Genomic DNA, 26,790 nt, shown 5'->3' on the forward strand with positions numbered 1-26,790 from the left:
TTATAAAAAATGGCCAGTACTGGTATTAAACCATTATTATCTTTTCAATTCAGAAGTTTAAAAATATCAAATAATATGAACCTTCGACGAAATCTTCACTCAACTATTTTTGGTTGTTTGATTTCCGGGACCTACTACGCCGGGATTAGCAGCGCTCAAGTTCTATTTGGAGGTGACAGTCCCGGATTTTTGCAGTGACAGATAAGAATAAAATTTGAGAGGTACTCGTATTTTAAATAAGCTATTTATCATTATAACGATTACCTTCATTTCATTCTGTTGATTTTTTCAAAACATTTCTCAAATAACTGTCTGTCCCTTAAATAGAACTTGAGCGCTGCTAATCCCTGCGTAGTAGGTCCCGGAAATCAAACAACCAAAAATAGTCGAGTGAAGATTTCGTCGAAGGTTCATTTTATTTGATATTTTTAAACTTCTGAATTGAAAAGATAATAATGGTTTAATACCAGTACTGGCCATTTTTTATAAGAAAAGCAAAATTGTAAATTGAATTTCTGATTTTTTTCGAAATCCTGGATCGCGCGGAATCCTGAATCACCCGATCCGCGTGATCAGGGAATTCGCGCGATCCGGGATCCGCGCGATCCAGGATTCCGCGCGATCCAGGAGCAGCCGTTTGAAAATGATTCTAGAGCTCGTCATGAATCATGATGAAGAAGGGAGCTTCCCCAGTGAGTAGCTGGCGATTCAATGAAGGCATCATAAGCTTTTGTCCGTTTTTCTTCAAAAAAACTCAGGTTAACCGCGGTTTACCGTGGTTTTTCATTGTTCTCAGCGTTATGAAATATCTTTAATTTATTCCTTGTTTACCAAAATTATATCCTTTTATCAGAAAACCGCGGCTCACCGCGATTTAACGGCTGCATTTTATATAAACCGCGGTTAACCACGGTTAATTTTCACTCTCATAAACCGATGTTTACAGTTTTTCTTCTGTTTGACGGTTGTTAACCACGATTTTATTCTTTCTCATGCATAAGTTATGCAGCATAACCGTCGTTAACCGCGGTTAACTATCATCTCTAACTGATGATTCATCAGTGATGAACGAGACGAGATGAAATTGAAGAAATACGGTTCCTTTTAAAACTTCTTGTTTGGAAAGCGTGCTAGATCCGTCACGGTCGGCAGTTGCGATCAGATAATCTGCCTCAGATTGTATCACATCGAAGTCCTAAGTCCTAAAGCTACAAATTATGGCTCCTCGAGAATTTCTACCGGCGTATTTATCCAAAGCATCACTTCGGCCATGTTCAAAAAGCCGTCGCCATCAATGTCTCTTTCTTCGTTGAAAATGCGCTTTTCATTTTCGATCCAATCATCGTCGATTCCCGGCGCTTTCCAACTATTTGGTTCTTCGTCGAACTCGTCGTCGCCCATCGGAAGAATCGTCTCTTCTTCTTGATCTGGTTCGTCAGAGAACCATCTCGCTCCAATGTCGCCAAGATATTCTGCAAGATCGATGTACCCATCGCTGTTTTTATCAAGATCTTCCAAGGTTTCCAAAGCGATCACTTCCATCATCTCCATGTGCCCCGTAGGATGGAGATAATGGGCGAACTCGTTTCGGGAGAGATGGCGATCTTCGTTTCTGAACAAAAGGGCGATGATCAATACCCTCATTTTCGAACAACAAGAATGATTCTTTTTTCCCGAAGAGTAATCTTACGAATCAGCTAAAAAAGCAACGTACGTGTCAGCAGCGTTGAATCTTCGTAAATCCTTCTTTTTCTGGTACATAGCTGTCGCTGCATTGATTGAGGGATCTTTGTAAAATCGCTCTGTTTTGATTTTGATAAAAATTGAGCTTTTCATTTTTCACTCGTTTTCAGCAACAAAGAGTCGATAAAATCATTCCTGGATTATACTTTGCCTCCTTGAACTCCTCCATCGAGACCATCCCGTCTTCGTCCAAGTCCATTTGTTCCATCTTCGCATCCGTGTCCTCAAACACAAATCTGTTTTCGACATATCTCATCCACTGCTGCAACTCGTCCTCGTCAACTTCCTCATTTTCATCGGCGTCCATTTTCTTGAAGATTTCTTCCAAACTGAAGAGTTTTTCTTCCTGCGTCATTTTTTGAAACTCTCGCGATTGGTTTTGGTCGAGGATCCCGTCGACGTGGGAGTTAAAGGATTCGCTGGCAGGATCATTTGTGGGTGTTTGAAGATGACTGGTTCCTCGGGCCAGGATTTGGAATGGAAAAGAAAGCGCTAGAAATTGAACACATGAGAAAGTCTCTTCCTTGATTTCAAAAGGGGTCGGAGACCTGTGTAAAAAACCTGAGTCAGGGCTCTGAAACATAAAAGCTTTAATGAAAGATGCTTATTAACGGATCCAGAGTCAGGTTCACGACACAGGTTTCTGACCCGAAAATATCTAAAATTAAAAGATATTCTTTGACTATGAACTTGCGCCACAAAAAATCCTCGTTTAAGAAATAACAATTACCGATGTTTGTCATTTTCATTCTCTTTTTTCTCCTTTTGTAGTCCTCACTCGAACAAACAATAAACAACCTGAGCCCTCGTCAACTGACACTCTGACTCAACTTTTTTAGCACTATTTTCGGAACAAGTATTTTTTATTTCAGAAATGAAAAAATTTAAACAGTTGGCAAGGACATTGCTGGAGTTTCCACGCTCTTTTTCGACGGAATGGGCTCTTCGAATTGAAATTGAAAAACGACAGAAAACAAAGTCTAGTAAAAGAGGATAAGAAAAGACGGCAAATCTATTTGAAGATAAACTTCGGGTCCATGAACATTTTATGATCCATGATAAAGTCATGAATGGTTAGCCCCTCGACCCCGACCGCCTCGGAATGGAGCTTCAAATTCGCGCTTTTTTCAATTTTTCCTTCAGCGTCTTCCGGTTGGCTCTTGCACATCATCAGCGCTTGAAGATATTCGGAAAATCTCTCTCGCCGGGCTGAACAATTGTTCGAATTGAGAGAACAGAAAAAAAGCTTACTCATCCAGGGATTTGAGCTGTTGCGGCTTCGATTTATGAGCGGATCTTCTTCTAAAAAATAAAAGAATAAAAAATCAATTATTTCTGAAGAAACCTGACTCAGGGAACTGGAGGCAGGATCAAGTTGTTTAAGAACCCTAAGTCAGATTTTCGTCACAGTTTTTCGGAAAAACTTTTTCCATCGAAATAAAAGAGACTCACGCTCATTGTCGATGCAAAAAGTCATAATCTGACCGACCGCTTCCGAGATCTTGAGTCTTTTCATGTTGAGCAGGTTCATCTCCATTTCGATGATTTTTCTTCCTTCTTCGATGACTTCTCTTTTGAGCTCCTCGAAGCAGCGGCCGTCTGGCTTGATCAGTGTCGTTTTCTCAAACAGCATTTTCGCTCTGATTCGCCGATCTGCTTGCTTAAAATCACATTTTCAACTTTGAAGAGGTGACCAGCCGGGCTCGCGAATCTGTGTTGCTTAAGGAATTCGAAGAATAGCCGCGTAGCGGCTCTTTTAAAATCCAAGCCGCAAAGTGGCTTCATCGAGATCGGGAACCCAAAACAAGTTCAAAAATCCGGCCACTATAAAAAAAATTCCGCATACCTCGAATCTCGGATCCAGCATGGTCTTGACAACTGGCTCTCGAAGACAAACTTGTCCATCCAAGTTCTCTAGAATGAGTTCTTGCGATCCCTCGCGCTTAAGAAGCTCTTTTTTACCTGGATCCATGGCGAGTGCTTCTTAATTCAAAGATTATATACGCTGCGGCGATTTAATGACGGGAAAGGGGCACAAATGACGAGAATTGATCGCTAGAAAAAGGATCAGCGCGCGAATTTCAGCACTGCGCTGGGGAAAATTTAATCGATCAAAGACGGTTTTATCTTTTTAATCATTTTTCGAATTCCGTTTTTTGATCATTAATGAAAAAATTGGCGTTTCATAATCGGATCTTCCGCTTTCTTCTTGATGGTAAATTTCCTCCTTGATTTCTTTCGAGCTTATGCTCTTTTTCAAGACCTGAGTCAATGTCTCCGGCTGAACCATAAATCAGTGTAAAAATGATTTATTTCGAACAACAAAAACAACAAGGAAAGTCTAACCAGACAAATCAAGAAATGTCTTTCGAAATCAAAATGGATGACCAGAAAACTTGAATACTGTTCAAGCCTCGATCCTCCAGATTAACTCATTCCAGTTCCAACCGTCTTGACTGCGGAAGAGCAACGACTTTCGAGAAGACGATATCTTTAAGCTGACTCCGGTCTCAGTATAAACGTACCCAATGTGATTTTCCTGCAGCAAAAACAGGATTTGCAAGCGACATTCGACTAAGCGACATCGACGTCTTCCACGCTGCAGCAAAGCGCTTTGCTTAAATGCACATCATCAGCGAAGAAGAGAGTCAAAGGCCCATCAAGACCTGCTAGCACGCCTGGCCCTGGAACACGAGAGCGATCAGATCGCACTACAAAACAGCTACTTATCCCGAAAAAATTGATCAAAATTTATGTCCAGTGGGGCACAATCTCGACGCCAACGACGGAAGAATTTTCATCCCTCAGAAGGCACATCGATGGAGGAAAGACTGCTGCTGGTTGACAACGACAACTCAGAATTCGGCACTAGAGCCTTCGACGTCGCCTATAACATTATTCGCTTCTACGAAAAAATCAACTTAGATATTCTCAAGGACTTCTTGAACATTCACTTGCGAGAGAAAATAGAAACAGCGGATAACGCAAATTTTCCATCGAAGCTTTAACCAAGCAGTGCACGGTCTCGATTCCTTCTAGAGCTAGAGCAAGAAATGACCAGCGTCTGGCCACAAAATTTCATGGAGCAATCCGAGTTCTACCGCTCAATCGGCGTCGACGAGGAGGATTTCTGCAACTAAGTGTTCGACGTGATACGAGCAATGCTGGACGAATACGCGAATGGGAAAGCAAGCTCCCCCTAGACCGGCCGATAAAACGAGTTTCCGAAACGCAAGCCGCCAGCATAATGAGAATTAAATTCCTATATTTGCAGAAACATAAATTCAGTCTTGAAAACTTCGTTTATAAGTAATTAAGAAGCAGGAGAGAACTCTTTGAATATTTCTTTCAGAACTGCTATCACGGAACTTTGAATAGACTCCACTATTTGAATTCGCAAAAGGATAAATTCAAACTTCCGGGCAAAATCCATCCTTTGTGCTCCTGGCGAGGCAAATTCCCGCTGGAAGGCCTAAATCAGCAAACACGCTTCGCACATTCGCATCCAATCGCTTAATCATCTGCTCGATTTCCTGGTCCGTGGGAATGTGCACGGGCAGCGCGGGTCGGTCGTCATGACTGGTCCTGCCGGCGTTATAAATCAGCAAGCCATCGTTGCCTTCAGAGCAGTGGAGTTTCTTCGCTCGTCGCTTTCGAAACTCTTGGGCAGTTTCCTAAAAAATCGGCTTTCTTTACTTTCTTCAACAATATCTGCATCTACCCGCAGAAAAAGACGCTCCAACCGTGACCAAATCAGATCAAAAAAGGAAATCTGAAATTTTTGAATAAATTGACAATTCTCCTCGGCGCAGTAGGTCGCGTCAGAAGTGAAGTTATCCCACCACCAGCTCACGGCAAGCCTGGTCTTTCCCTCTTCGATGTTTCCTTCCGCAAAGCCGACGGAAAGCTCTCTTCTGCCGTCTTCAAGTTATCGGCCCAGGGAGGATGCAGCCAGTTTATTTCCTTCAAGTGGCTGGCGCAGACGAGCGGGAGGATCCAGGACTCGATCGAGGTCATTTCTCGCATCTTTTTTGAGTTTGAAATGTGCTCCATTGAGAAGCTGATCGGCGCACTTTTCTTTGGTTGTTTCAGCTTCAGAAGTAGCTCCTAGAATAGTGGCAACCACGTTCCAGAGATCAGGATGCGAGTCGCAGTGGATCATTTGAAGCCTCTTTGCCCCCAATCGACATCGACGGCGAAATCCGCCGAAAGGGCCGAAACTGGCACAAACTTCTCAACAAGAATTGAATCACAGCCAAGAACCTCTCCATTTCCCCGGCTTAAATATCTTGCAGACCAAGAAACCGATGCAACTCTGAAATTCGAACAAACAGCATGCAGCTTTTTCTGTCCTGGCAAATTTTTTACTTTTCAAAGAAATTTCGGAAAAGCCGCTTTGCAGCTTCATTTTTGACAAAATCGCAGTTCAACTATGAATTTAAACTGTTTCAGAACCTGACTCGGGAATTTTTGCTTTTTTCGGAAAGGCGAAAGTTTGGAAAAAGAAAATTATATTTTTTACGCCAAGTCCTTTTTCCAGTCAACCATTATCTCCTTTTTACGAAAAAAGGCCGAGCGACATTTTAGTTGGAGCGAAAGAAACAGCCACAAAAATAGCCAAAAGCTTCAAATAAAACACTTTCTCTCGAAATAAAAAGCCAATTCTAGCGGCTGAAAATCCTCCTTTTTCTCCGAGAAGTGACAGGAGTGGGATTCGAACCCACGTCCCGGAGAAAATCCGCGCTCTGGCCGCTGAGCTACCCTGTTTTATCACTTCCGGTGAAAAAAGGGATTCTCTGCCGCTTGAATTCGGCTTTCTTTTTTAGAATAACTGTGTCAGGGTCATTAAAAACCTTTTTTGGAGCTTCTTTTCCGAAGGGTTTTCCCCCCCAAATCTTTGAAAAAGCTCGTACAAGAGATCGGGATCGTCGTGGATCATTTTGAAGCCTTCCAGAGGCAGTTTGCCGCGCTCAAGCAGCCGCTGGATGAAGAAGAGACATTCAGAGTGCTCTTCAACGACTCGCAATTCAATTGGCATTCTAAAAACGACATTTTCGAAAACTTTCTCGAAAGTTCATTCTTCGCTCATTTCCGCTTCTTCTTCAGAACCGTCAGAAATCTCGATAAGGGAGTCTTCGTCCGAGTCTTGCTCCGACTCGAGTCTAAGTTTGGAATGATCGCCCGCGAAGAAGACTTATTTTCAAGGAAGGGCGGCGGACTGTCGTTATTTCGAAATCGGCCTCGCTTTTCGCGCTCTTCTGAGAATAATTTATCGAAAATTTCAAAATGACTCAAACCTGCTTCGTGGAAGGAGTCGCGTCTCTTGATCAAATGAACTTCCTTCATCAGCAGTTTTCTTTCTGTTTTTCCGACTTCTTGGCCGACCATGCTCTGCGCCTTGCTGTTGCCGTCAAAGAAGATCGTCGTCCCGAGCGTCTTTTCGTAGTTTCCTTTGAAGAAAATGTTGTTGACGGAAGGGCTCTTCCGAGTCCAGCCCGACCACGCGGATTTTCTCTGCTTCCGAAAGCTAAAATTTATCAATTTTAGACAACTAGGGAGAAGGATCAGTACATTACTGTACCTTGACAGGGCAGTCAGGAAGTTCCAAATGGCAGTGCGTTTCCTGAACAACTTCCCACTCGTCGTCATCTTCATCTTCGCCGAATTCTTCTAAATCTGGCATTTGTTTTCGCGCTCTTCGCTGGCTCAATTATTCTTCGAAATAATTCTCTCCTCTGTCTTCCCTTTTTTCTTTCTCCTCTTTTCTAATTCTGCTTTCCCAGCGCTAGAATCAGATTCTACCTACATTCAAGATTTTCAGAAATCTCGGTGATTCAAATCTTTCGCTCCGCGCGCGGACCAATCAGCGCGCGTGGAGATTTCAAAGGCGAGAAAAAGAGAAAAGGCGAAAAATGGTGCTAAGGGATGAAAATGAAGAAAACAGAGAAGTCGAGAACAAGAAATAAAAAGAAGGGGCTTTCTTCACTGATTATTTTTGATCTGCACTCGATTAAATGTGAAATTACTGTAGCAAGCTAACTGAAGCGATCTTTAGAATAAGGCCCAATCGGCCATTTGTCTGATGAGCGGCTAAGATGAGCGTGGCTTATCTGGTAAATGACTTCTTCAGGGCTGAAATGGAGGGGATCGCGAGCTAATCGACAACAACGACGAGAAAAGAACTCCAAAAAAAGACTCCTCGAAAAATCTACCGCAACCGTTTCTTCCCCTCTCGCAAGCCAAGAAATACCAACTCAAAAAACAGCTGTTTCAGTCTTCGCAATCGTCGTCCGTTTTACCAGCCCGGTGGCAACCCAGCTGCTTTGACGCTCAAGCCCGATTCCTTCGAACCAGATGAAGTGGCGCACTACCAAACCTTTCCACCCGCCGCGCAGAGATTATTCCAGCGCTGAGAAATCTGGTCGTTTCGATGTGGTCTATTTCTCTGATCCGCTTCCGAGATCTTGAGTCTTTTCATGTTGAGCAGGTTCATCTCCATTTCGATGATTTTTCTTCCTTCTTCGATGACTTCTCTTTTGAGCTCCTCGAAGCAGCGGCCGTCTGGCTTGATCAGTGTCGTTTTCTCAAACAGCATTTTCGCTCTGATTCGCCGATCTGCTTGCTTAAAATCACATTTTCAACTTTGAAGAGGTGACCAGCCGGGCTCGCGAATCTGTGTTGCTTAAGGAATTCGAAGAATAGCCGCGTAGCGGCTCTTTTAAAATCCAAGCCGCAAAGTGGCTTCATCGAGATCGGGAACCCAAAACAAGTTCAAAAATCCGGCCACTATAAAAAAAAATTCCGCATACCTCGAATCTCGGATCCAGCATGGTCTTGACAACTGGCTCTCGAAGACAAACTTGTCCATCCAAGTTCTCTAGAATGAGTTCTTGCGATCCCTCGCGCTTAAGAAGCTCTTTTTTACCTGGATCCATGGCGAGTGCTTCTTAATTCAAAGATTATATACGCTGCGGCGATTTAATGACGGGAAAGGGGCACAAATGACGAGAATTGATCGCTAGAAAAAGGATCAGCGCGCGAATTTCAGCACTGCGCTGGGGAAAATTTAATCGATCAAAGACGGTTTTATCTTTTTAATCATTTTTCGAATTCCGTTTTTTGATCATTAATGAAAAAATTGGCGTTTCATAATCGGATCTTCCGCTTTCTTCTTGATGGTAAATTTCCTCCTTGATTTCTTTCGAGCTTATGCTCTTTTTCAAGACCTGAGTCAATGTCTCCGGCTGAACCATAAATCAGTGTAAAAATGATTTATTTCGAACAACAAAAACAACAAGGAAAGTCTAACCAGACAAATCAAGAAATGTCTTTCGAAATCAAAATGGATGACCAGAAAACTTGAATACTGTTCAAGCCTCGATCCTCCAGATTAACTCATTCCAGTTCCAACCGTCTTGACTGCGGAAGAGCAACGACTTTCGAGAAGACGATATCTTTAAGCTGACTCCGGTCTCAGTATAAACGTACCCAATGTGATTTTCCTGCAGCAAAAACAGGATTTGCAAGCGACATTCGACTAAGCGACATCGACGTCTTCCACGCTGCAGCAAAGCGCTTTGCTTAAATGCACATCATCAGCGAAGAAGAGAGTCAAAGGCCCATCAAGACCTGCTAGCACGCCTGGCCCTGGAACACGAGAGCGATCAGATCGCACTACAAAACAGCTACTTATCCCGAAAAAATTGATCAAAATTTATGTCCAGTGGGGCACAATCTCGACGCCAACGACGGAAGAATTTTCATCCCTCAGAAGGCACATCGATGGAGGAAAGACTGCTGCTGGTTGACAACGACAACTCAGAATTCGGCACTAGAGCCTTCGACGTCGCCTATAACATTATTCGCTTCTACGAAAAAATCAACTTAGATATTCTCAAGGACTTCTTGAACATTCACTTGCGAGAGAAAATAGAAACAGCGGATAACGCAAATTTTCCATCGAAGCTTTAACCAAGCAGTGCACGGTCTCGATTCCTTCTAGAGCTAGAGCAAGAAATGACCAGCGTCTGGCCACAAAATTTCATGGAGCAATCCGAGTTCTACCGCTCAATCGGCGTCGACGAGGAGGATTTCTGCAACTAAGTGTTCGACGTGATACGAGCAATGCTGGACGAATACGCGAATGGGAAAGCAAGCTCCCCCTAGACCGGCCGATAAAACGAGTTTCCGAAACGCAAGCCGCCAGCATAATGAGAATTAAATTCCTATATTTGCAGAAACATAAATTCAGTCTTGAAAACTTCGTTTATAAGTAATTAAGAAGCAGGAGAGAACTCTTTGAATATTTCTTTCAGAACTGCTATCACGGAACTTTGAATAGACTCCACTATTTGAATTCGCAAAAAGGATAAATTCAAACTTCCGGGCAAAATCCATCCTTTGTGCTCCTGGCGAGGCAAATTCCCGCTGGAAGGCCTAAATCAGCAAACACGCTTCGCACATTCGCATCCAATCGCTTAATCATCTGCTCGATTTCCTGGTCCGTGGGAATGTGCACGGGCAGCGCGGGTCGGTCGTCATGACTGGTCCTGCCGGCGTTATAAATCAGCAAGCCATCGTTGCCTTCAGAGCAGTGGAGTTTCTTCGCTCGTCGCTTTCGAAACTCTTGGGCAGTTTCCTAAAAAATCGGCTTTCTTTACTTTCTTCAACAATATCTGCATCTACCCGCAGAAAAAGACGCTCCAACCGTGACCAAATCAGATCAAAAAAGGAAATCTGAAATTTTTGAATAAATTGACAATTCTCCTCGGCGCAGTAGGTCGCGTCAGAAGTGAAGTTATCCCACCACCAGCTCACGGCAAGCCTGGTCTTTCCCTCTTCGATGTTTCCTTCCGCAAAGCCGACGGAAAGCTCTCTTCTGCCGTCTTCAAGTTATCGGCCCAGGGAGGATGCAGCCAGTTTATTTCCTTCAAGTGGCTGGCGCAGACGAGCGGGAGGATCCAGGACTCGATCGAGGTCATTTCTCGCATCTTTTTTGAGTTTGAAATGTGCTCCATTGAGAAGCTGATCGGCGCACTTTTCTTTGGTTGTTTCAGCTTCAGAAGTAGCTCCTAGAATAGTGGCAACCACGTTCCAGAGATCAGGATGCGAGTCGCAGTGGATCATTTGAAGCCTCTTTGCCCCCAATCGACATCGACGGCGAAATCCGCCGAAAGGGCCGAAACTGGCACAAACTTCTCAACAAGAATTGAATCACAGCCAAGAACCTCTCCATTTCCCCGGCTTAAATATCTTGCAGACCAAGAAACCGATGCAACTCTGAAATTCGAACAAACAGCATGCAGCTTTTTCTGTCCTGGCAAATTTTTTACTTTTCAAAGAAATTTCGGAAAAGCCGCTTTGCAGCTTCATTTTTGACAAAATCGCAGTTCAACTATGAATTTAAACTGTTTCAGAACCTGACTCGGGAATTTTTGCTTTTTTCGGAAAGGCGAAAGTTTGGAAAAAGAAAATTATATTTTTTACGCCAAGTCCTTTTTCCAGTCAACCATTATCTCCTTTTTACGAAAAAAAAGGCCGAGCGACATTTTAGTTGGAGCGAAAGAAACAGCCACAAAAATAGCCAAAAGCTTCAAATAAAACACTTTCTCTCGAAATAAAAAGCCAATTCTAGCGGCTGAAAATCCTCCTTTTTCTCCGAGAAGTGACAGGAGTGGGATTCGAACCCACGTCCCGGAGAAAATCCGCGCTCTGGCCGCTGAGCTACCCTGTTTTATCACTTCCGGTGAAAAAAGGGATTCTCTGCCGCTTGAATTCGGCTTTCTTTTTTAGAATAACTGTGTCAGGGTCATTAAAAACCTTTTTTGGAGCTTCTTTTCCGAAGGGTTTTCCCCCCCAAATCTTTGAAAAAGCTCGTACAAGAGATCGGGATCGTCGTGGATCATTTTGAAGCCTTCCAGAGGCAGTTTGCCGCGCTCAAGCAGCCGCTGGATGAAGAAGAGACATTCAGAGTGCTCTTCAACGACTCGCAATTCAATTGGCATTCTAAAAACGACATTTTCGAAAACTTTCTCGAAAGTTCATTCTTCGCTCATTTCCGCTTCTTCTTCAGAACCGTCAGAAATCTCGATAAGGGAGTCTTCGTCCGAGTCTTGCTCCGACTCGAGTCTAAGTTTGGAATGATCGCCCGCGAAGAAGACTTATTTTCAAGGAAGGGCGGCGGACTGTCGTTATTTCGAAATCGGCCTCGCTTTTCGCGCTCTTCTGAGAATAATTTATCGAAAATTTCAAAATGACTCAAACCTGCTTCGTGGAAGGAGTCGCGTCTCTTGATCAAATGAACTTCCTTCATCAGCAGTTTTCTTTCTGTTTTTCCGACTTCTTGGCCGACCATGCTCTGCGCCTTGCTGTTGCCGTCAAAGAAGATCGTCGTCCCGAGCGTCTTTTCGTAGTTTCCTTTGAAGAAAATGTTGTTGACGGAAGGGCTCTTCCGAGTCCAGCCCGACCACGCGGATTTTCTCTGCTTCCGAAAGCTAAAATTTATCAATTTTAGACAACTAGGGAGAAGGATCAGTACATTACTGTACCTTGACAGGGCAGTCAGGAAGTTCCAAATGGCAGTGCGTTTCCTGAACAACTTCCCACTCGTCGTCATCTTCATCTTCGCCGAATTCTTCTAAATCTGGCATTTGTTTTCGCGCTCTTCGCTGGCTCAATTATTCTTCGAAATAATTCTCTCCTCTGTCTTCCCTTTTTCTTTCTCCTCTTTTCTAATTCTGCTTTCCCAGCGCTAGAATCAGATTCTACCTACATTCAAGATTTTCAGAAATCTCGGTGATTCAAATCTTTCGCTCCGCGCGCGGACCAATCAGCGCGCGTGGAGATTTCAAAGGCGAGAAAAAGAGAAAAGGCGAAAAATGGTGCTAAGGGATGAAAATGAAGAAAACAGAGAAGTCGAGAACAAGAAATAAAAAGAAGGGGCTTTCTTCACTGATTATTTTTGATCTGCACTCGATTAAATGTGAAATTACTGTAGCAAGCTAACTGAAGCGATCTTTAGAATAAGGCCCAATCGGCCATTTGTCTGATGAGCGGCTAAGATGAGCGTGGCTTATCTGGTAAATGACTTCTTCAGGGCTGAAATGGAGGGGATCGCGAGCTAATCGACAACAACGACGAGAAAAGAACTCCAAAAAAAGACTCCTCGAAAAATCTACCGCAACCGTTTCTTCCCCTCTCGCAAGCCAAGAAATACCAACTCAAAAAACAGCTGTTTCAGTCTTCGCAATCGTCGTCCGTTTTACCAGCCCGGTGGCAACCCAGCTGCTTTGACGCTCAAGCCCGATTCCTTCGAACCAGATGAAGTGGCGCACTACCAAACCTTTCCACCCGCCGCGCAGAGATTATTCCAGCGCTGAGAAATCTGGTCGTTTCGATGTGGTCTATTTCTCTGACGATTTTGGTTACTCCAAAGAGCTGCATGCAAAATGTGATTGTAAGAGGATACATTCGCGCCGCTCTGCCAGAACTATTCAACCTTGTTATAAAATTTCTTACGATAAAAGGCATTATCAACTTTGGCATCTTTGAGGACATACCCAGGCCGTTGGTTCTCAAAAACATTCCGCTGAAGAAACGAGAAACGATTGTTGTAATTGGAGCTGCACCATCAGGAATTTCTTCAGCCAGACAGCTTTCTTTTGAAGATTCTAGAGGCGGGGAAAGGATAGGAGGACGAGTTCATGTTTGGGCACCTTAGGTTCGTTTGAGTGAAAAAAGCTCACTTATCGTCCATTTTAAGGTAGCTGTAGGAGCAATGGTCATCAACGGCCGCCAAAACAACCCTATCATCACCATGAGTCGTCAAATCTACCACGATGTCCACATCCTCGGAAGCGAATGCGACCTTTTTGTCAAATCCGAATCGATTGCTCGTGGACCAGACTTGAGAATGGAGCATCATTTCAACACGATTTTCGATATTTTATCCGACTGGAGATTAGACAAGAAAAAGGACATTCCACTCATCGACGCTCACAAAGAATACGTCAGCCAAAGCGCGGAAAGATTCTCAAAAACAGAAATGAAACAGCTCGACTTCCACATCAACAACTTGGAATACGAGCCTTTCTAGCGTTTCAGCGCTCAATTGGGACCAGAACGAGCGTTTTCCGCAATTTGGCGGGGATCATGCGATCGTGACATACGGATTTTCTGATGTTTTGGAAGAATTGTCGAAACCACTGAATACAGAGTTTGAAATTTTTCGGTTTACCGGTGGCGAGCATTGATCATTCTGGGGAAAAGGTGGTCGTCGAGACGACTCATGGGGAGAAAATTGAGGTGGATAGGATCGGATACAGATAAATAATAGATCTTGAAGCCGCAAGTGGCTGACCAATTTTGTAAAATAGCTTGAAATAAGACTTCTGTATCCATTTCAAAGATGCGTCGTGTCAATCCCACTCGCCCTCATGAAAAAGAAAACCATCAATTTCTTCCCCGACTTATCTCAGCGAAAATGGCGCGCTGTAGAAAACATCGGCGCCGGCCTGATAGAAAAATGCCTCCTCCGCTTCGATTCGAAATGGTGGAGTTACAAGATCGGTGGCGCTGATTTCTTTGGCTCCATCAGCGTTTCTGGCTCCGACTCAGGCGTCGAAGCTGATGATGAACACGATACGTCGGGAATTTTTAATGTGTTCTACGATATCAATCGCCTGAGAGTGATCATTTTACGCTCATGTCGATCGCAGCTGGAGCTTCGCTTGATATTTATCATTCGATGAGTAATAAACAGCTCGTTTCCAGTGCGATGGCGACGCTTCAAGGCAAGAGTCAATTAACAAGCTCCTTTTTACTTGAATTTTCGCCATTTTGTGACTCTTAAAAAAGAAATCTTCAAAGAAAACACGAGCCCAGAGCCCCTGAGCTTCCACATTACACACTGGGGAAAAGAAGAATACTCCCATATGAGTTATTCGTTTATCAAACTCGGTTCAACCGGAAAAGACTACGACAAATTGGCGGAACCAGCTTCCGATCGATTATTTTTCGCTGGAGAAGCCACCAATCGGTACGTTAAAGCGCATCCCTCTATAAAAAATGTTTGATACGTATTTCCCACATACAGTGACAGGAGTGACAGTCCCTACTTATCCGGAGTTCGCGAAACAGCGAGAATTTTCAAGCTAGAACACAAGAAACTCAACCCTGATTCGAAATTCTACGGCGACTCGATTTTCGAACAAACTTCTCTTCATCCCGAGGTAAAGAAATCATCCCTTTTCTTCCCTCATCGTTCTCTCAGAAGCGAAAGAGCGAGTCAATCAACCAAAAACCGCCTTCAAAGAAGATTGAACGACGAAAATCCGAGCCAATTCCGACCATGTAACCTCTTAAGAAAAATCTTGTTTCCTTTTTTTCATATTCACATGTTTTTTCTTCTTCCAAAGCTTTACCTTTTTCTCAATGCCTTCATTGTTCTTTTTTTTTTTGCTGCAATATCTTTAATACATTTTCTTATAATTGAATGAATGCTCAAAATATTGGTTCAGGAATTCGGATATTTCAATTTTCAGATGAACTGACAGAGAAAAAAAGAAAAAGGATTGAAATGGCCCGATTTTGTCATGTTTCAGGACTGATTCTTTTTTTTCTAGCGCTGGTTTCTTCTTATAATCGACTTGCATAGGTAAGCTCCTTTCCCGACCCCTGTTTCTACATATTTTTTAGTAAATCTTCAACTGCCAGAAGCCTCAAAGATCGTCTCTCCTTTTCCAACCCTCAAGAATCACCAGCTGTACTTCATGAAGAATTCGTCTCGTCGCTAGAAAAGTCACTTGAAATTGCGAGAACGATCAGCAAACGAGAAATCGCCATTCAAACTCTCTTCCTTGGGTAAAACAAAGTCATATTTCCTCGGCAGCGGAGTTCGTCGCAGGTATAGAAAAATTCTTCGACAACAAGCGAAAGACGCGCGTGTTGCTCAAGTAGCGGCCGAAGAGAGCAGCTAAGAATGCATTCGAGCTTCAAAGGCAACTCAACTTGAGTTACCCAAGGACATGGCGCTACAGAATAAGCCGTTTTTCAGGTAAGATTTAGTCTGTTATTTTCTTTTAAAAACTTTTTCACTAGGATGTCAGAAAGGAATTCTGCGGGAGACTAGATAAAATCGTCGAAAAATACTTGAGTAAGGCGCGACAAGAAAAGCCTTTCGCGGAGATTTTCTTCTTTTACAAACTCAAACTGGTCGACAACAAGATGGTCCCTCCGCTGGTCAAAAACATCGAGCGCTCTCTTAAGAATCCGTTTCAATACACTAAGTAAGCGACTCGCACATTTCAAAAGATTGAATATGAAATTAAGGGACGTAAAGATGCATCTGGTAAACGCAGATAGCAGTAATCTCAATCTTCCGCCTGTGTGTGTTGCTTTCAAGCTCTTCACTCAAATGGGTTCAATGGTGAGTGTCGCAGACTGGCTTGACTCCTTCGAGTGTATTCTTGAAAGCAGAAACCAGAAAATCAAGAAGGAAGACTTGGATGCCACGTTTTTTCAATCAGTCAGCGATCTTCAGTTCCTCGGCCTTCTGAAACCCACACAGCGAAAAACCGATCACGTCCAGAAAGTCACCTGGGCACTTTGAACATGAGAATTCACTTGTTTATCTAATTATCACTGCCTCTCAAATTAAAAACTAAGTCTCTCATCCTTTTGACTCTCAAAGGTCACTTTCAGCATGACTCGGGCGAAATGCAAGGATGCCATCAAGAATATCTTGAAGTTGAGTTCTTGCGGCATCGTTCCACCCGCCTTGTATGTATCTGGCGCGGCTGGTTAGGGCAAGACGCACGTTCTGAAGCAGATCATTGCGGAAAGGCGGATGGAGGAGCCAGTCGATGGGTTTTTTTATAAAATCGAATGAAATCAATTCTTCGCGGCTCTTTTACGAAGCCATTGTTAACGGTGTTCATGAGGCGCCTGAAAGTGACACGAAACTACCGGTCATAGGCGACAATCCAAGGTGAACATCTATTTTCCCTCAATTCAGTCGAGTTACCTCTATAAAAGCTCAATGTTCTACGTTGTTGGAGAACTGCTGGCTACACATGAGCGTCCAGTTTTCGTCGTGATCGAGCGGGCAGACTTGTTCATCAAGAATCAGCCAGAAGCAGTGACATCTCTCGCTCAACATGAAAAGTTCATACCAGACAATCGCTTGTGCGTCATTTTCGAGTTTCGAGTTGCCTTTCACTCCGCCATCTATCCAAAATCGGCCGTGTCACCAGTGATCTTTTCCCTCCCGGAGTACAGCTCTCAACAAGTTGAAGCTATTCTGCGCAAAGAGAAGCCCGCTGACATGTCCGATGTGCTCTTTCACAATTTCACCCAAGCGACTATGACTCATAATTTATGGGTTATTTCTACTTATCGACGCACAATTTGTGCTTGCTCAAGTACGTGGTGCAGGAGCAGCTGCCAGTGTATGCAAAGCCCGTGCTAGATGGAGACGGAAAATTGAGCCGACATTCAGAACGGCAAGGCCAAGTTTGTTCTTGAAGTCGAGTCAAGAGGAAGACAATCATGTGTAAGCTTATACAACACAAGCATCGTTCTCTTTCTCACAGCGCTTTAGAATCGACTTGCCTTACTTCTCCAAACACCTGTTAATCGCTTCTTATCTTGCTTCCTTCAATCCTCCAAAAACAGACAAAAGATACTTCCCGAAGAACGCCGGCAAGATTAAAAGAAACGAACTTTTCGAGGACCTGAAGTGAAACAGCGACTGATCGGGCCTCTCCAGTTTTCTATGGACCGGCTGATTGCCATTTTCGAATCGATTAAAGAATCTGAGGACCGCAGCATTTCCATTTTATCACAACTCAGAACTCTCGTTAAGCTCAAGCTTATCTCTATTGGTAAGGAAGTTAGTTGGTGCTTTGATTAAAAAATTTCCCGTTCAGCTTCGAGCAACATACAAGTTCTTCAACCAAAGATGAAATGCGATCGCTTCGAAGACTTCATGCGCAAAATTGCCCACTCTGTCCGCTTCGAGTAGGCTAATCTGGTGAATGACTCCTTCAGGGCTGAAATGGAGGGGATCGGAGCGCCTTTCCAGTCTCTACCGCTCCGCGCTGCAAAAGGCAGCTGAGGTCACTGAGAGACTTTTGAGCAAGACGCCGAAAACGCCTCGTGATAAACCAGCAGAGTCGAAGACACCTGCTTCTTCCTCTGGATCTATGAAAGCGAAAACACCAGCTGGCGGAACCAGCTTCCGATCGATTATTTTTCGCTGGAGAAGCCACCAATCGGTACGTTAAAGCGCATCTCTTTATAAAAAATGTTTGATAGGCATTTACCACAGACAGTGACAGGGGCTTACTTGTCCGGAGTTCGCGAAGAATTATCAAGCTAGAATACAAGAAACTCAACCCTGATTCGAAATTCTACGGCGACTCGATTTTCGATCAAACTTCTCTTCATCCCCAGGTAAAGAAATCATCCCTTTTCTTCCCTTATCCAGGATAAGTTATCCTTCTCAGGAAGAAGCGAAAGAGCGAGTCAATCCACCAAAAACCGCCTTCAAAGAAGATTTAACGACGAAAATCCGAGCAAATTCCGACCATGTAACCTCTCATCTAAAATCTTGTTTCCTTATTTTTTATATTCACATGTTTTTCTTCTTCCAATGCTTTACCTTTTTCTCACTGCCTTCATTGTTCTTTTTTTGCTGCAACATCTTTGATATATTTTCTTAATAAGAGCATAATATGCTTGAATGAATCCTCAAAATTTTGATTTAAGACTTTAAACATTCAATTTTTAGATGAACCGACAGAAAAAAGAAAGGGGATTTAAATGGCCCGATTTTCACATGTTTCAGGACTGATTATTTTCCTTCTAGCGCTGGTTTTCCTTTTATCATCGACTTGCATGAGACAATGGTATGTTAACTCTTTGCCCGACCCCTGTTTCTACATGTTCAAGCCTCAAAGATCGCCTCTCCTTTTCCAACCCTCAAGAATCACCAGCTGTACTTCATGAAGAATTCGTCTCGTCGCTAGAAAATCCCATTGTGCGCCTTTCCAGTCTCTCCGCTCCGCGCTGCAGAGTTTTCGCTCCTTGAAATTCGTCCTCGCTTCACTCACCGCAAACGCTGCTTATAGGCTATGAAGTATAGCGATTTCGGAGAAGCGATGCTAGAGAATTTGATAGTTTCTATTGGCAGATTCGCAGGCAACTGCTCGAAATGTCTATTTCCGAAGCCTACTGGCTCGTACCACTGCTCCGTCTGTGCCAAATTCGTCATTCAGATGGGTAACCATTCTCTCTCAATTCATCCCTTTTGAACCTCTTCGCTTTAGACCACCACTTGCCCTGGATCAACAACTGCGTCTGCCATTTCAACCGGCGCTTCTTCTTGAACTTCTGCCTCTGGACGACGATCGGCTGCGGCTACTTCTCGCTGGTCGGCTATCCCTATCTTCGGCAAAATAAACCAAGAAGACGACGACAAAATCAGCAACCGTCAGCGCGCCAAAACGACCGGTCACTTCTCGTCCCGCTTTTGGATCTTGCGCGAAACCGGCAAAACCAGTTGTTACTTCTTGACCGGCGAGTGTGAAACCAATGGTCAATTGGCAATGATTGATCGAGCGAAGAGCACGCTGAATTCTCGACTTGATACTGGATTAAGGCGTACATTCTTTTCAAAATTTAGCCTTCTGAAATATCCAAGAACACTCCCTGCAGGAAAATAAATCGCTCTAATGACTCTCTTTTTTCAGATGCGGCCGCTTTATACCTCGAACTAATTGAATGCGGAGAGGATAAACCGTAGTATGGAAAAATGTTTCGGTAAAAGCGACCGAAATATAAATCACTTTCAAGGGGTCAAATGTGATAAATATTTCGGCAGGCAGCCGAAAGAATCTTACAAAAATTTTTAGGAAAAAATATTAATAAAAATATATTAATAAAAAAACGTTTTTAGGAAAAATATTTCGGTACGAGCCGAAATAAAAATCAGAAATTGATGTCTTTTGAGCAATAAAGTTTCGGCAGGTTTCTCAATTCTCATCCTGATGAACCCTTGTATGTGCATTGAATGAGTTTGGCTTCTGATGAGTTTTCACCTCAAAAATCTCGAGTTATTTTCTGTTCTCATATTAGAAGAAGATCATTTCTCGGGCATTATTTTGGAAAAATGGTGGAACCCGATGGTTAAAAATTAAAATCGTAGTATTTGCTAAAATAAAGGTTAGGGTTAGGGGGCACCAGCAGAAATGACGGAACAAACTTACCCGAGGGGGATAGGCTAGGGTTAGTTAGGGTTACTGAAGGTGACCCTAATTAACCCTAGACTGGACCCCGGCATCTTAGGCCCGAAGGGGCGGAGCCCCGAGGTAGGGGCAATTAGATATGATAATTTTCTTCCAAAAGCATCGATGAGATTATATGATCGTCAACGCATTTTTTGCCGAAATGTTTTTGCTTGATACGGACTAAAAAGTGAAAAAGATTTCGGTTGCCTGCCGAAACATTTTGCTCAAAAAGGGGTAAAAATGAAAGAAAGTTTCGGCTGTTACCGAAATATTAATCAGAAAATAAACTCACCATATTTCGGTAGTTTTACCGAAACATTTTTCCTTACTACCGGATAAACCACGAACCGTCATTTCCGGCCTTGTCAAGCATGTTCCCTTGGAAGAGATGCAGAACAGAATGGTCGTCCTTCTGTGCAACCTCAAGCCGGCGAAAATGAGAGGAATCGTTTCCGAAGCAATGATCATGGGCGCTTCTACGCCAGAGTAGTAGTCCCGGGCGATCTTGTCAAAGTGCCAGGCTTCGAAGGTGAGTGTCTTCCTTGATTGCAGTGGCAAAAATTAAATTCAGGCGAACCCGACGAACTAATCAACCCAACGAGTAAAAAAGCAGTCTTCGTGTTCGAGCAAGTTGTCCCAGGATTAAAGACGAACGACAAATGCCAAGCCACATTTAACGTAACTACAGCTGAATTAAACAAGTCCTAAATAGCTTTTTAAGGATGTCGCCTGGGAAGTTGCCGGAAAGGGCTTTGTCCCCTCCGCTAATTTGACTAATGTTCAAGTCAAATAAGCGATCTAAAGAAAGACCGTCGATTCACTAGGCTGCTACTCAAAATACTTGATAGGGACAATTTGAAATTAATAATAATCACCTTTCTACTTTAAGAATTTTGATGAATCGAATCGTTTTTCGCCGAATCGTTCCTTTTGCTAGTTTATCCTCGATCCAGGTAAAAAGAACGATTTAATTCGAGGTGATTTTAAAGCGATTGAAAGCTCTTCTGGAACGAGAAGGAATCGAGAAATGTGTTGGCGAAAGATAGAAGCTACATAATCGAAGATTCCTCTGGAACGATTGAATATTGAAACTCGTACAAGAAAATGCGATTATTTGGGTATTTCGGCTGTCCTTACTGCGCCAATGTAAGGGCCTATCTTAAATTTCGGGGAATCGACAACAAAGACGTCGAAGTCAGCATTGGCAAGCCAGAGCTGAAAGGTGTCATTGAAAACTACTTACAGTGGCATGCGCGGGTTCCGCCCTATCCAAGTTCTTCTAGACAGGGCGGCAACGCAGCACGATTTTTGTTCAATTTCAGAAAGAGCTAATACAAAAGTTCTTCTAGATAGGGCGGGAGTCGTGCACGCTCGAATAGGGCGGAACCCGCGCATGCCACTGTACAAGGTAAATTGCTTGTTCCTTTTGGCAAAGAATAGTCATTTTTAGTGCCCGTCCTCGCCTTCTACAACAACAGCAGTAGCGAGCCCGACGCAGTAGTGAAGGACTCCGGAGCGATCGTCTCGACTCTGGAGCAAGTGCTCCGATTAGTGGCCGAGCCGATGAGCGAAATCGCCAAATAATACTTCGACGAAAAGGGCAAATTCATCAAGAGCAAGGTGCCGATCCTGACGAAAGACAGTAAATTCGTTCAAGACGGAATTCTATATATCGAAGCTTTTGCAGTAATCAACTTGACGGAAGGGACGAGCGCTTGGGAGCAGTACGAACAGAGTCCCGAGCTGATGCAGTGGTACTACTCAGTCCAGCACGCGGTCGACACTCATCAGGGCATGCTCTAAGCACTGGCCCCACTGAATCACTTTTACACTTGAAAAACCGTCCAAACTTCATTCTTCAAAAGATAACTAACCAAGGAATCAAGGCCCAAGCTTGTAAAATTACTAGATGTTTTGAATGCGGTGATGGTTGATTTTTACAAGCTTTGAAGCTGTTATCATTCGTCTTCATTTTAGAATGTCAAGCAATGTCACAAAAATCGTTGAAGAAAACAAGAAAAGCAGACACTACAGTCTTTCTCTCAGCGACAAGAGCATCACCCAACTGACGCAGATTTCTTCCGACTTCAGCCAACTGCAGCACCTCTCCGAGCTCATTCTCGCGCACAACGGCCTCAAACAGCTCGCTGCTTCGATCACAAACTTAAAGAATCTCAAACTGCTCAACTGCTTCAACAATGAGCTCGTCGAGCTTCCCGGAAACTTCTCGGAGGTGAATTCAAGAGCGCGATTCTTTTCTAGAAGCCCTTGTTTTAGCTGCAAGAGCTGAGTAATCTCAATTTGGGAATGAACAAGCTTCAGCGCCTGCCGAACAGCTTCCACAAACTCGCCAAGCTCGAAATACTCGACTTGACGTAAAACAACTTCAACGAAACAGTTTGCGAGCTCCTTTATAAGGTAACTCTCAGTCAGTCGCGTTTTTCCTATTTTTGTAGTCGCTGCGCGCGTTGTACGTTTCCGACAACGACTTCCACCATCTTCCTTAAAAGTGGCCCAATTAAAGAGACTTCAAATTCTTTGCGCAAGAGATAACGAGATAACGCTCATTCCGCCGGAAATCGCAATAATGGACAATTTAACAGAGCTTCATTTACAGGTACTTGATTACTTCGTTTAGAATCGTATTTCATTTGGATCTTGCAGGGCAATTTGCTGAGTCTACTTCCGCCGCAGCTTCCAGTGCTCGTCGGGAAGAAGCTCAAAATTCTGAGAGTGGAGAGGAACTAGTTCGTCCGACCGATCGAAGAAAACAGGAAAAAGGCCAACAAGCGCTGTAGATTATCTCCGCTCCGACCGTAAGACAGCTCTTCTTGATAGGCTTCCTTTGAGGCTCAAAGTTTGAGCGCAATTCAGAGTACTGCATCTTCTACAACCGCGAAGGAGGCGACCAGAACGCGAAGCCCTCTGCCGAGCGGCGCAAAGAGCGGGAGAAGAAGCGGCAAGTCACCCGCCCAGTCCAGGCTTGATCTGATTCTGTACCTTTTTTGCATGTTCTGTCTGGCAGCACTTCCAATATCCACCAGCGCTACTTTCATCGTCATCAAAAACTCCCTTCAGTGCACTGACCTCTCTCTCTTCTACGCTTGATCATTCTAACTGGCCAATTTAAGGAACTCCCGTTGAAACTGGTCCACTTTTGAAAGGTTGCTGGGAAGTTCCTTAATTGGCAAATGGTTCCTTTTCTTCTAATAAATTCGGTTTCTTCAAAATATTTTTTATTCGTATTTTCAGAATTGGCGATTGAAATAAGCCATCCCTTTTGTTTTTACGAATATTGAGAATGATTACTAAAGGAGGAATCAAACGAGGAATTTACGGGTGTATGGCGCCCAGGTTATGCGGCCGTCCTTGAGTTCCTGAAAGACATGGCCAGCGCGAAGGAAGACGAAGACTCGGCCTTCCGGTCGGTAATGTCGATGGACAAGTCAGCGTTTAGCCGAAACGATCGGAACTAAGAGAACCTCTCGCAAAACAGTGTAACGGTTACTTCTATCTCGTCGAGTAGATCGCGGCCGATCGACGCCGAGAGAATTAACGCAGGCTTCGTTGTCAACTTCAAAAAGAAATACTCTATCAAGGTCACTATTTTCTGCACAAAGAATTATCCAAACTTGTTTTCAGTACAACTGCGAAAGCAACGGGCTCTGGCGGCTCTTTGAACGTCTCTCAAGCGGGTCTCATTCGAGAAACTCTTTTCGCTATGGAAAACATCCCCGGCCTCTTCATTTGCTACGACGACAACGTCAATTCACTTTACAGATACCGACTCAAGGAGAAATGACAGAGTAGACAGTCGCGATCGATCAGATGTGGAGTCGCTGGGCGCGTTGGGCTTTCACGGGGAGACGCTCGGTTCGTGTACCAATTGGTATTCGAATACCAAAATTGGTATTCAAATACCAAAATTGGTATTCGAATACCAAATTTCCTCAAAAGTCCAAATTTGATGTAGCAAAAGAGACCCTATGCGCTCCGCGCCTGTCTTGTAGGAACTTTTGCGAGTAGTTTAGTAGTTTTTTGAAGGAAAAAATATGATCTGGTAAAAATATGGTATTCGAATACCAATTTTTGGTATTCGAATACCAAAAAATTTTGGTACACGAATCGAGCGTCCCCGCTTTCACGTTCGCGAAATCAGCGCCTTTATCGCGCAGCACGAGAAGCAGGAAGGATGATTGGAAGCGCTGGTCAGCAGAATTCGAGCTGGGACTTTTCCAAGTTTATGCGGCGGAGTATGATGGCAAAAAGACCAAGAAAGAGGACTTGCGAAATTGATGCTTCCGAAGCACGAGAATAGACAACTTTAACCGCTGCTGTTTAAGATTTCCAGAATGACTAAATTATAAACACCATAACAGTGTTTTCGGCTTGGTCTACGGGAGTTTTTCTGAAAACGGGTGTGGGTGGGGATGGGGACAGGCAAAGTCATGATGTCTCATTATTTGGCGGGAGACTCTGTCTGTCTGCGATCAGGCAGGCTCCCTTTAATGTTATGCTTGTAGTGTAGAGGGCCCAAGTTAGTCTTAGAGCGTGGGCGCGACTAGGGTTATGCTTGTAGAGGGCCCAAGTTAGTCTTAGAGCGTGGGCGCGACTAGGGTTATGCTTGTAGAGGGCCCAAGTTAGTCTTAGAGCGTGGGCGCGACTAGGGTTATGCTTGTAGAGGGCCCAAGTTAGTCTTAGAGCGTGGGCGCGACTAGGGTTATGCTTGTAGAGGGCCCAAGTTAGTCTTAGAGCGTGGGCGCGACTAGGGTTATGCTTGTAGAGGGCCCAAGTTAGTCTTAGAGCGTGGGCGCGACTAGGGTTATGCTTGTAGAGGGCCCAAGTTAGTCTTAGAGCGTGGGCGCGACTAGGGTTATGCTTGTAGAGGGCCCAAGTTAGTCTTAGAGCGTGGGCGCGACTAGGGTTATGCTTGTAGAGGGCCCAAGTTAGTCTTAGAGCGTGGGCGCGACTAGGGTTATGCTTGTAGAGGGCCCAAGTTAGTCTTAGAGCGTGGGCGCGACTAGGGTTATGCTTGTAGAGGGCCCAAGTTAGTCTTAGAGCGTGGGCGCGACTAGGGTTATGCTTGTAGAGGGCCCAAGTTAGTCTTAGAGCGTGGGCGCGACTAGGGTTATGCTTGTAGAGGGCCCAAGTTAGTCTTAGAGCGTGGGCGCGACTAGGGTTATGCTTGTAGAGGGCCCAAGTTAGTCTTAGAGCGTGGGCGCGACTAGGGTTATGCTTGTAGAGGGCCCAAGTTAGTCTTAGAGCGTGGGCGCGACTAGGGTTATGCTTGTAGAGGGCCCAAGTTAGTCTTAGAGCGTGGGCGCGACTAGGGTTATGCTTGTAGAGGGCCCAAGTTAGTCTTAGAGCGTGGGCGCGACTAGGGTTATGCTTGTAGAGGGCCCAAGTTAGTCTTAGAGCGTGGGCGCGACTAGGGTTATGCTTGTAGAGGGCCCAAGTTAGTCTTAGAGCGTGGGCGCGACTAGGGTTATGCTTGTAGAGGGCCCAAGTTAGTCTTAGAGCGTGGGCGCGACTAGGGTTATGCTTGTAGAGGGCCCAAGTTAGTCTTAGAGCGTGGGCGCGACTAGGGTTATGCTTGTAGAGGGCCCAAGTTAGTCTTAGAGCGTGGGCGCGACTAGGGTTATGCTTGTAGAGGGCCCAAGTTAGTCTTAGAGCGTGGGCGCGACTAGGGTTATGCTTGTAGAGGGCCCAAGTTAGTCTTAGAGCGTGGGCGCGACTAGGGTTATGCTTGTAGAGGGCCCAAGTTAGTCTTAGAGCGTGGGCGCGACTAGGGTTATGCTTGTAGAGGGCCCAAGTTAGTCTTAGAGCGTGGGCGCGACTAGGGTTATGCTTGTAGAGGGCCCAAGTTAGTCTTAGAGCGTGGGCGCGACTAGGGTTATGCTTGTAGAGGGCCCAAGTTAGTCTTAGAGCGTGGGCGCGACTAGGGTTATGCTTGTAGAGGGCCCAAGTTAGTCTTAGAGCGTGGGCGCGACTAGGGTTATGCTTGTAGAGGGCCCAAGTTAGTCTTAGAGCGTGGGCGCGACTAGGGTTATGCTTGTAGAGGGCCCAAGTTAGTCTTAGAGCGTGGGCGCGACTAGGGTTATGCTTGTAGAGGGCCCAAGTTAGTCTTAGAGCGTGGGCGCGACTAGGGTTATGCTTGTAGAGGGCCCAAGTTAGTCTTAGAGCGTGGGCGCGACTAGGGTTATGCTTGTAGAGGGCCCAAGTTAGTCTTAGAGCGTGGGCGCGACTAGGGTTATGCTTGTAGAGGGCCCAAGTTAGTCTTAGAGCGTGGGCGCGACTAGGGTTATGCTTGTAGAGGGCCCAAGTTAGTCTTAGAGCGTGGGCGCGACTAGGGTTATGCTTGTAGAGGGCCCAAGTTAGTCTTAGAGCGTGGGCGCGACTAGGGTTATGCTTGTAGAGGGCCCAAGTTAGTCTTAGAGCGTGGGCGCGACTAGGGTTATGCTTGTAGAGGGCCCAAGTTAGTCTTAGAGCGTGGGCGCGACTAGGGTTATGCTTGTAGAGGGCCCAAGTTAGTCTTAGAGCGTGGGCGCGACTAGGGTTATGCTTGTAGAGGGCCCAAGTTAGTCTTAGAGCGTGGGCGCGACTAGGGTTATGCTTGTAGAGGGCCCAAGTTAGTCTTAGAGCGTGGGCGCGACTAGGGTTATGCTTGTAGAGGGCCCAAGTTAGTCTTAGAGCGTGGGCGCGACTAGGGTTATGCTTGTAGAGGGCCCAAGTTAGTCTTAGAGCGTGGGCGCGACTAGGG

At 44.6% G+C, this 26,790-nt stretch overlaps 10 protein-coding genes, 1 long non-coding RNA gene and 1 pseudogene across 12 annotated transcripts in view; 6 read left to right on the plus strand and 6 right to left on the minus strand.

Annotated features, from left to right (window-relative positions):
• The window catches only part of LOC145695479 (uncharacterized), an 88,773-nt gene that overhangs the window by 26,324 nt on the left and 35,659 nt on the right, over nt 1-26,790 (minus strand). The gene's annotated exons all lie outside the window — the stretch shown is intronic.
• LOC145709280 (reticulocalbin-1-like) lies at nt 783-2,500 on the minus strand. The gene is made up of 4 exons (XM_081786962.1): nt 2,474-2,500; nt 1,715-2,235; nt 1,240-1,612; nt 783-1,195 (listed from the first exon to the last, which is right to left on the minus strand). Exons 2-4 carry the CDS (start codon nt 1,834-1,836, stop codon nt 1,031-1,033), a joined length of 660 nt encoding a protein of 219 aa, XP_081643088.1. The 5' UTR covers nt 1,837-2,235; nt 2,474-2,500; the 3' UTR covers nt 783-1,030.
• Nucleotides 2,756-3,767, minus strand: LOC145700577 (uncharacterized). The gene is made up of 5 exons (XM_081777875.1): nt 3,706-3,767; nt 3,590-3,657; nt 3,196-3,403; nt 2,995-3,045; nt 2,756-2,952 (listed from the first exon to the last, which is right to left on the minus strand). The coding sequence occupies exons 1-5, from the start codon at nt 3,713-3,715 to the stop codon at nt 2,756-2,758; spliced, it is 534 nt and encodes a 177-aa protein (XP_081634001.1). The 5' UTR covers nt 3,716-3,767.
• On the minus strand, nt 6,829-7,567 carry LOC145700599 (uncharacterized). Its single transcript, XM_081777897.1, has 3 exons — nt 7,325-7,567; nt 7,041-7,270; nt 6,829-7,001 (listed from the first exon to the last, which is right to left on the minus strand). The coding sequence occupies exons 1-3, from the start codon at nt 7,396-7,398 to the stop codon at nt 6,829-6,831; spliced, it is 477 nt and encodes a 158-aa protein (XP_081634023.1). The 5' UTR covers nt 7,399-7,567.
• On the minus strand, nt 7,962-8,730 carry LOC145707324 (uncharacterized). The gene is made up of 3 exons (XM_081784844.1): nt 8,669-8,730; nt 8,553-8,620; nt 7,962-8,365 (listed from the first exon to the last, which is right to left on the minus strand). Exons 1-3 carry the CDS (start codon nt 8,676-8,678, stop codon nt 8,111-8,113), a joined length of 333 nt encoding a protein of 110 aa, XP_081640970.1. The 5' UTR covers nt 8,679-8,730; the 3' UTR covers nt 7,962-8,110.
• LOC145700621 (uncharacterized) lies at nt 11,795-12,425 on the minus strand. Its single transcript, XM_081777921.1, has 3 exons — nt 12,291-12,425; nt 12,007-12,236; nt 11,795-11,967 (listed from the first exon to the last, which is right to left on the minus strand). The coding sequence occupies exons 1-3, from the start codon at nt 12,362-12,364 to the stop codon at nt 11,795-11,797; spliced, it is 477 nt and encodes a 158-aa protein (XP_081634047.1). The 5' UTR covers nt 12,365-12,425.
• Nucleotides 12,533-14,048, plus strand: LOC145704439 (lysine-specific histone demethylase 2-like). Its single transcript, XM_081781901.1, has 2 exons — nt 12,533-13,462; nt 13,505-14,048. Exon 2 carries the CDS (start codon nt 13,520-13,522, stop codon nt 13,835-13,837), a length of 318 nt encoding a protein of 105 aa, XP_081638027.1. The 5' UTR covers nt 12,533-13,462; nt 13,505-13,519; the 3' UTR covers nt 13,838-14,048.
• Nucleotides 14,154-15,236, plus strand: LOC145699722 (lysine-specific histone demethylase 2-like). Its single transcript, XM_081776994.1, has 4 exons — nt 14,154-14,534; nt 14,599-14,779; nt 14,837-14,972; nt 15,014-15,236. Exons 1-4 carry the CDS (start codon nt 14,447-14,449, stop codon nt 15,095-15,097), a joined length of 489 nt encoding a protein of 162 aa, XP_081633120.1. The 5' UTR covers nt 14,154-14,446; the 3' UTR covers nt 15,098-15,236.
• LOC145710847 (origin recognition complex subunit 3-like) lies at nt 15,258-16,378 on the plus strand. The gene is made up of 4 exons (XM_081788550.1): nt 15,258-15,397; nt 15,439-15,796; nt 15,841-16,028; nt 16,072-16,378. The coding sequence occupies exons 3-4, from the start codon at nt 15,967-15,969 to the stop codon at nt 16,349-16,351; spliced, it is 342 nt and encodes a 113-aa protein (XP_081644676.1). The 5' UTR covers nt 15,258-15,397; nt 15,439-15,796; nt 15,841-15,966; the 3' UTR covers nt 16,352-16,378.
• On the plus strand, nt 17,765-18,504 carry LOC145699711 (uncharacterized). The gene is made up of 3 exons (XM_081776982.1): nt 17,765-18,017; nt 18,058-18,195; nt 18,249-18,504. The coding sequence occupies exons 1-3, from the start codon at nt 17,778-17,780 to the stop codon at nt 18,462-18,464; spliced, it is 594 nt and encodes a 197-aa protein (XP_081633108.1). The 5' UTR covers nt 17,765-17,777; the 3' UTR covers nt 18,465-18,504.
• LOC145708899 (palmitoyltransferase ZDHHC16-like) lies at nt 18,531-20,526 on the plus strand. Its single transcript, XM_081786600.1, has 3 exons — nt 18,531-18,650; nt 18,694-19,023; nt 19,071-20,526. Exons 2-3 carry the CDS (start codon nt 18,876-18,878, stop codon nt 19,328-19,330), a joined length of 408 nt encoding a protein of 135 aa, XP_081642726.1. The 5' UTR covers nt 18,531-18,650; nt 18,694-18,875; the 3' UTR covers nt 19,331-20,526.
• LOC145708888 (uncharacterized) lies at nt 20,526-23,253 on the plus strand (annotated as a pseudogene). The gene is made up of 9 exons (XR_014134862.1): nt 20,526-20,559; nt 20,602-20,708; nt 20,752-20,983; nt 21,030-21,176; nt 21,481-22,263; nt 22,308-22,427; nt 22,460-22,647; nt 22,695-22,846; nt 22,905-23,253. The product of XR_014134862.1 is annotated as an uncharacterized LOC145708888 (transcript).

This window comes from Oikopleura dioica, chromosome 1, assembly GCF_907165135.1.
Source record: "Oikopleura dioica chromosome 1, OKI2018_I68_1.0, whole genome shotgun sequence".
Classification (NCBI taxonomy): domain Eukaryota; kingdom Metazoa; phylum Chordata; class Appendicularia; order Copelata; family Oikopleuridae; genus Oikopleura; species Oikopleura dioica.

Coding starts and splice junctions, on each gene's coding strand:
- LOC145709280 (XM_081786962.1), bottom strand. CDS start 1,836: ATGAAAAGCTCAATTTTTATCAAAATCAAAACAGAGCGATTTTACAAA. Junction 1,613..1,714: donor AGATTCAACGCTGCTGACAC/GTACGTTGCTTT, acceptor CCTTTTGTTCAG/AAACGAAGATCGCCATCTCT. Junction 1,196..1,239: donor TGCTTTGGATAAATACGCCG/GTAGAAATTCTC, acceptor TTTAGGACTTAG/GACTTCGATGTGATACAATC.
- LOC145700577 (XM_081777875.1), bottom strand. Junction 3,046..3,195: donor TTTTTGCATCGACAATGAGC/GTGAGTCTCTTT, acceptor TTTATTTTTTAG/AAGAAGATCCGCTCATAAAT. Junction 2,953..2,994: donor CAGCTCAAATCCCTGGATGA/GTAAGCTTTTTT, acceptor ACAATTGTTCAG/CCCGGCGAGAGAGATTTTCC.
- LOC145700599 (XM_081777897.1), bottom strand. CDS start 7,398: ATGAAGATGACGACGAGTGGGAAGTTGTTCAGGAAACGCACTGCCATT. Junction 7,271..7,324: donor TTCCTGACTGCCCTGTCAAG/GTACAGTAATGT, acceptor GATAAATTTTAG/CTTTCGGAAGCAGAGAAAAT. Junction 7,002..7,040: donor CGACTCCTTCCACGAAGCAG/GTTTGAGTCATT, acceptor AATTATTCTCAG/AAGAGCGCGAAAAGCGAGGC.
- LOC145707324 (XM_081784844.1), bottom strand. Junction 8,366..8,552: donor TGCTGGATCCGAGATTCGAG/GTATGCGGAATT, acceptor TGTGATTTTAAG/CAAGCAGATCGGCGAATCAG.
- LOC145700621 (XM_081777921.1), bottom strand. CDS start 12,364: ATGAAGATGACGACGAGTGGGAAGTTGTTCAGGAAACGCACTGCCATT. Junction 12,237..12,290: donor TTCCTGACTGCCCTGTCAAG/GTACAGTAATGT, acceptor GATAAATTTTAG/CTTTCGGAAGCAGAGAAAAT. Junction 11,968..12,006: donor CGACTCCTTCCACGAAGCAG/GTTTGAGTCATT, acceptor AATTATTCTCAG/AAGAGCGCGAAAAGCGAGGC.
- LOC145704439 (XM_081781901.1), top strand. CDS start 13,520: ATGGTCATCAACGGCCGCCAAAACAACCCTATCATCACCATGAGTCGT.
- LOC145699722 (XM_081776994.1), top strand. CDS start 14,447: ATGTCGATCGCAGCTGGAGCTTCGCTTGATATTTATCATTCGATGAGT. Junction 14,535..14,598: donor TGCGATGGCGACGCTTCAAG/GCAAGAGTCAAT, acceptor CTCTTAAAAAAG/AAATCTTCAAAGAAAACACG. Junction 14,973..15,013: donor AAACTTCTCTTCATCCCGAG/GTAAAGAAATCA, acceptor TCGTTCTCTCAG/AAGCGAAAGAGCGAGTCAAT.
- LOC145710847 (XM_081788550.1), top strand. CDS start 15,967: ATGGTCCCTCCGCTGGTCAAAAACATCGAGCGCTCTCTTAAGAATCCG. Junction 16,029..16,071: donor AATCCGTTTCAATACACTAA/GTAAGCGACTCG, acceptor TATGAAATTAAG/GGACGTAAAGATGCATCTGG.
- LOC145699711 (XM_081776982.1), top strand. CDS start 17,778: ATGACTCCTTCAGGGCTGAAATGGAGGGGATCGGAGCGCCTTTCCAGT. Junction 18,018..18,057: donor GCTGGAGAAGCCACCAATCG/GTACGTTAAAGC, acceptor AATGTTTGATAG/GCATTTACCACAGACAGTGA. Junction 18,196..18,248: donor AAACTTCTCTTCATCCCCAG/GTAAAGAAATCA, acceptor TATCCTTCTCAG/GAAGAAGCGAAAGAGCGAGT.
- LOC145708899 (XM_081786600.1), top strand. CDS start 18,876: ATGAAGTATAGCGATTTCGGAGAAGCGATGCTAGAGAATTTGATAGTT. Junction 19,024..19,070: donor CAAATTCGTCATTCAGATGG/GTAACCATTCTC, acceptor TCTTCGCTTTAG/ACCACCACTTGCCCTGGATC.